This window comes from Blennius ocellaris (genome assembly GCF_963422515.1).
Source record: "Blennius ocellaris genome assembly, chromosome: 6".
NCBI classification, from domain to species: Eukaryota; Metazoa; Chordata; class Actinopteri; order Blenniiformes; family Blenniidae; genus Blennius; species Blennius ocellaris.
In genome coordinates, this window is record NC_137655.1 from 6,736,456 (window position 1) to 6,742,994 (window position 6,539).

The window sequence follows — 6,539 nt, forward strand, 5'->3', positions numbered from 1 at the left end:
TTTCACTTCACTGTAATATTTTGGTAAATCATAGATTGGAGAATAATGTCTACAGTCTTCCTGAGAGGCTATCCAAAGAAAAGAGTTTGGGACACACTCATCTAAAATTGTGTGATTCCTCGAGATCAGAGTTACGACCCATTTACACATACACTGCTGTATTTCGTTGAAGAAAAGTTTTGTGTTTTCAGAAACTTAGAAACCCAACCAAGACAACATGACTTAATCAAGCTACAGATGTTTACTGCATCTTTCCAAAGCAATAAATAATTTTTACTCTTGCAAAAGTGTAGCGTTTGCCTCTGCAATTCTGTCTCTTTTCTGCTCATTCCATTCGGTTCAGTCAGAGGTTCTCGCTTAGTCAATATTTCTGAGAAATCACGTGTTAAGGATTCAATCATCTATACAAAAAGCTCCACGTTTGTGCGTAAACAAGTCACTTTGACTTCAACAGATCTGGCTGTTGTACACGGGTGACGTCTCAGGGTGTTGTCAAAGTGGAACTGTCAGGCAGCTGGCTGAGACATTGCACAGAGGTGCTGGGTGGATGGATAAACTGTTGACCATCAAGAAATACTTGCAATTCTCCAACTCCCTCCACGAGCACGACGTGTTGTTCACCGCATTTCTTGGGGTGTCCACATGTTCAAGACATATCTTTCTGTGAATATGAGCTCAGGTTCAGGTCATCCTTAGCTCAGAACCATTCAAATTCAGTTCAACTGTACATTTGTATAGCGACAAATGTAAGTCAGTCATTTCAAAGCACTTTCACAGAGAAAACCCAACAATTCCACGTGAGCAAGCAGAGGAGACGGTGGAAAGAAAAGAAAAAAAAATCCCTTTTAAGAGGAAGAAACCAGCAAAACCAGACTCGGGGGTGCAGAATTTCCGCTTTTCTGGTTGGGAGGTAAGGGGATAGAGGATGGAAAAGGATCGGACAGACATTGCTTGAATGTGTTTAAACCCTGGTTTGGGAAGGTGCTTGGGATTCTCCTATCATCTCATGATCTCATTAATTTTTTGTGTCAGTGAAGGCCTGTAGCTCACTGCCTCCATTCGTCAAGATGCTGAGAAACACGAACAACCTTTGAGTTACGATCAAAGCTTGTTCACTTTGCTGCACTATGCAAGGCCACATCTCTGTGTGGAAATCGACCATCATTAGTTGTTAGTTGTGCAGTGAAGAATAAAAATATGCTAACATCATACATGGTGACAAACCATGCATTTTCACTTTGCTTTCGTTTTTTGTTTTACTCAACAGTTACCCACCTCGGGCCCTTGAATCCCATGGGTGGGTGCTCGAGATAATATGTAGTGCCCAAAGCTTTGCTAGACCTGAGCTTGTCGAAATAAATATTTACATCTCAAAGGAAACATTAATAAGAAACATTCTCGAATCTTTATTTTTGTATGTCGAGGGATTCTGTTCGTTTCTTGGCCTCGCTACCGAGATGCAGAGATGCCGGAGAGGTCTCCAACATTTCATAGATGCAATCTGGGCAACAATGGCGAACCAAGAGTCCAAGTTATGTTTCAACAGCAGGAAACCGCCACGTCTTACATTGGATTTTTGCTGGGATTGTATATTATTTCCATTAGGGCTGCACAATATCATCCAGTATTATGATAATGACTTCCAAGAAGATCAATTCAATGTTCTCCAAAGGAACAGCACTCCTTCTTCTGTCCCAGATTTGCACAATCTGGGTTTTTTTTTTTTTTTATTTCACACCAAAAGCATTTCAAAAAGAGGCTTGTTTGTGGCCTGTGTTGAGTTTTTTTTGGCCTGTTGTGTGTGCATGTGTGTGCACTTCTGCCCACATTGTCGTACTGATCAGAATGATCAGATTCACAACCACTTACCTTTGTCAGCTTTCTGTCTGGTTCGATCTTCCCTGCGCAATTTGATGTAGCTTTGCTGGACAATACTCATTGTCTTAGGATTGGAGTGGAGTGGAGCGCTGAGTGTCTCCAGGTGGAAATACAAGCATTGTCGAGAATGATTGCGACTCACTTGACTCGCCAATAACTGCACCCGATGCGACTTTGAGGTTAAGCATGACTTCTTTCAGATTTTCCTCGCTCGGTTTCATCTGTTCCACCATCACAAAACTCTCAACAGACACATTGTGATCTCAGACACTTGCATCGATCTCAGTATAGAGGCATCTGCAGTAAAGCGCCAAGTATCTGTTTTTTTGCAATATATATGTATATATTACAGATCTTTCTATTGCAATAACAATACATTTGTGCTATATGGTGCATCTCAAATTTCCACAGATTTAATAAGTTGCTAACATGAGGTGAGTTGTGTGTTGAAATTCAAGGACCTCTCAACAGCCCTCTTAACATCTGAAATTTGGTTTCCTTGTTCAGGTCCAAGCAGTTCTGAGGAGACACTGGAACCAGTACAACATCCAGTTTGGCAGCAGCGTGGGGAACCACTCGGACGCTTTGCGCTCTGCGTCCTACACGGCTTCCTCCATCACCGAGGTGCAGGGCTGCTACAGCATCGACGGCCAAACAGAACACATGAACGGGAAGAGCTGCCTCGACACGGATGTCTCGATCTTAAAATCCGAGAGCCCCTTCGCCTGACACCAGCACCCCCCTCAAACTCGATCCCTCCCAACACCACCATCACCACCACCCTTAAAACCTGCAGCATGTTTGGAGCTCTGTGGCAACCGTTGGAACTTGCCTCTACCTGTAGATACAATATTAGAAGGAATGAGTGTGGAAGGGGATCACCCAACTGAAAGAAATGGTCCCGCAGACCTTTTAACTGTGCCGTGAAGGTGAGCTCCATGCAGCTACTCCAGGACTGCTTCACTTGGACTCAGATGCATTCTGATAATCACAAAATTGTTGCAGCCTTTCTATCAAACAGAATCTGTTTTTAGAGGGATGCACACTGACTGCCTGGTTGACCTTTCGGGGTCTTGACATGCACAAAAAAGCCTTCTGTTACACTGTAAATTCCTTTTTGACACAGTTGGTGCCAAACCAAAACGCTCTGTCTGCCTCATTTATGTTTTAATAAGGAATCAGAAAAGATATAAGACATAGAACAGGCGCATAATAATATATTAAAGCTATATGATATCTTTCACATGTTAATTTATCAAAACATACTTAGTTGCAGAAACACATTGAATACCATACAGTATTTATTAAAGGTGACATGCTATGTTGTCTTTAATAGGACACAATGAAGTACTGATATGACTTGTTGCCAGCATCATGTAAACTTTTTAAATGTTTCTTGTTTGTTTCGGTGTTTGTTGCTTTGTGTGCAGATGAATGGCAGGATTTGCTTATTAGCTGGCATGCTTTATTATGTCTGACGGTGTTTAAGTGACCCTTATTGACAGGTGATCCCTTTTTAACCACATTCAAAATGCAGCTTTTTCCACAGAAGCGTCATTGTGAGAATACGCGTGCTATATAATTTTAATACATATGAATGTACCACTAAAGTTGTCACCCTCCTTCTCAATGCTGTCTGTTTTTCTCACCCTTTTTTATCAAATTTACCGACAAATCACAGAGAGGTGAGCATTAGCTCGTGTTGCATTCGAGAAGTGGCATCGCTTCAGGTACTGAAGAGAAGGTGAAATACTGGTCAGGAAGCTCAGATTCGCTTATATGTACGTTGATGAGTTTTAAAGTTCAGTGAATTTGAGTGCAATCCTTACATTGAGAAGGTATAAAATGGTTATATAATGAAGTGTTGTTTTTCGCTGGGCATGATTCTTAATCGTTCATAGGATTTAGCAGCTCTCGATAAGTGCCAATAAACATTAGCTCAGTTAAAGCTAATATAACTAGCCAAACAATCTGTAGTTCTATTTGTGCATCGTTGATTTTGAAGGACTGAAGCCACTATCTAAGTATCTTGATCAATAATTAGCTAATATATTAATTCTATTAATCAAAGTGATGAATATTCTGCCGAGTAAATTTTTTTTTTATACAAAACTTAAAAACTTCATCTTCTTGTGTAATGCCCATGTAAAAGAAAAAACAGAAAATGGAAGAAATCATCAATGTTATCTCACTGAACCAAATATCTATCATTGGAAGGTACCTAGCATTTTGCGAGGTATCTCCTTATATATCTGAAGCTCCATTTACAGGATAACATTTTCAAGTGGAAAACTAATTTACATTAAAATGGCTCGGGAGTTGCTTTATCGCTGCTAATAATTGGATGAAGCAAAATTTCTTCTTTTCCCAAAGTATTTAACTTAGACTCGATATTAAAATGGTCAAAACAGATCAACTAAAATATAGCAGCATTTGTGTCTAAAATGTTTGCAATTGGACAATCGAGGACGTCATAATCCTATTAGCTTCAGCAATGTCAATTAGCAATGTGCGAGGAAGTAACTGTTTAGCCATATTTACTCGTTTAAGGTTTTCTTTTACGATAATTAAAAAAAAAATTGATCTAATAAGACTGTTCACACAGTTTTCATATTAGGAATTTACAGATAAAAATACTTAATTTTAGTGTGAGGAAGTTAGTTGTGCGAGCCTGCTAACTGAGCTAATAAAATTAAAGCTATTTTTTGCTACTCCCTCTCCAAGCACAATCCATTTTAATGGTGATAATTGAAAGTATTTCTGTGCACAACCTCTATTTAAAGGTACATGTATCAAAGCTTTTACAAACTTTTACCAACCGGTGAAAAGAGTAAATTCACCATAGAGACTTCCCCATTGGGCAGCTCAGTCGATGTTTTCCATCCTTTTTTTCTTTTTTTTTTCCAGTTATGTGGTCCTGTCGTCCGTCCATCCTCCTGGGCTTTCATTGTCTTTATTGAATCACACTTTAAACCAATTGTAAAGAATGCTGGGGACATGAGTTACTATCAGTTCATGTAAATATTGTTTTGTAAATTGAACATTTCAAAGAGAACAAGTACAACATGCGAGTGTGTATGTGTGCGTGCATGGTTTATATACGCAGTGTTCATGGCTAGATTATACTCGGAGGCATTTAAACCACTACTTCTGTTTTTTCTAAGGGCAGGGTGGGGTTATTATTAACTGTCATCAAGCTACTGTATCTGTGTTATATGTCTCCATCTTTAAGATTTCATCACCGCTTTTCTTGTATTCTTAAGCACAAAAATTGTATGTCCACATTTTTTATATTGTGTTCATGCCACAGCACCAGTGTATGCATCCGGCATCATATTCAGCGCTGCAGAGACTGTGTTATCTTTGTTTTTCCAGCTCATGGTATAGAAAATAACAAAGTGCATTCTGTACTGTTTAGATTTTTTTTTAAACGTTTGTTTTTGGATTGAGTAGATTTGAGTTGGATAGCCTCCAATGTTCATCTTTCAACAGTCTGTCATTGTCTTTTCGTGGTCCATTTCTTGATGGTAACTTTTGAATGTCTCCATTTTCAATCTAATGACTTAAAGTGCTTTCCATCACACAATAGAGAAAGGGCGGTATGTTTTTTCAAGAGGTAAATTAAAGCAGTGGTGTCAAGCTCATTTTATTCCACATACAGCTTGATTTGATCTCAAATGGCATCCAAAAAAAGGAGACAAAATTCCAAGGCTCCAAATACACAACAATTTTAAGTGAAAATGGAAAAGTTTCATTATATAAAATGTGTCTTTGTGTTCGAGCAAAGGCGTGTGAGGACTGCATGGAAAAGTTTACATCCAAACAAATCCTTTAACAAAACTCAAACAAGTTCAGTGTACAAATTATCGTTTTTGGCAATTGGAGCGTATATTTGACACCCCTGCATTAGATGGTATGAAGACGTTAGAGTTTGAGGCTTTGGCTTCATTCAATGTATCGGCTGTCGCAGCCGACATATTGTTGCTGTACTTCTGTAATGTCGGATCTGCAGGACAGTTTCTCCTTTTCAAACAAAGACAAAAAAAAGTCATTTGCAGTTTCATGACATAACGCAAGTCGCGTGAAATTCATGGGAAGTGTGTGGGATGGGGGGGGGGGGGGGGGGGGGGGGGGGTGGAAGAGGCTTTTCGCAAGCTTAGTGAATCTGTGTGTCATTTAATTTGTGTATTTATGTGTGAAATGTCTTGGGACGGGGGACTGTGAAGTCCATAGTGACGCTCGGATGGCAAAAGCATTGAGGACGATGTCTGGAGTTTTGGTTTCTACTGTACTGTATCTGACTTTTGACTCCACACTGCTGTTTGAATGTAAATGGTTTTATTTTATCCTCTGGATGTGAAGAACATATAGACATAGATATAGATATAGATATATAGATATATATTTACGTATAATGTTGTTTTTTTTTATTATTTCACTGAATTAGACAATGTTGCTATCTTGTGTGTATCTGCATAGTAATACAGTATAGCACAGCACTGGCCTTTGTTTTACTTGTTTTTTTGTCTCATTTTTTTGCCAACACAAGCTAGATTTCTTGCACAACACACTCCTTGTGAGTTGTGTTTTGCATGGATACTAATAATGTCAAGGATGATGGTGTATCTGAACACATGTATCGAAAGATTATGATCCATTTC

The 6,539-nt window shown here is 39.1% G+C and overlaps 1 protein-coding gene across 1 annotated transcript in view; it reads left to right on the plus strand.

The window, feature by feature from the left end:
• LOC308131116 (calcitonin gene-related peptide type 1 receptor) overlaps positions 1–5,953 on the plus strand; it is a 34,462-nt gene extending 28,509 nt beyond the window's left edge. Inside the window, exon 13 of the mRNA XM_080497720.1 lies at positions 2,386–5,953. Within this exon, the coding sequence (XP_080353846.1) occupies positions 2,386–2,607 (222 nt within the window). The 3' untranslated portion in view covers positions 2,608–5,953. The remainder of the gene's footprint in view (positions 1–2,385) is intronic.
• The last annotated feature ends 586 nt before the right edge of the window (positions 5,954–6,539 follow it).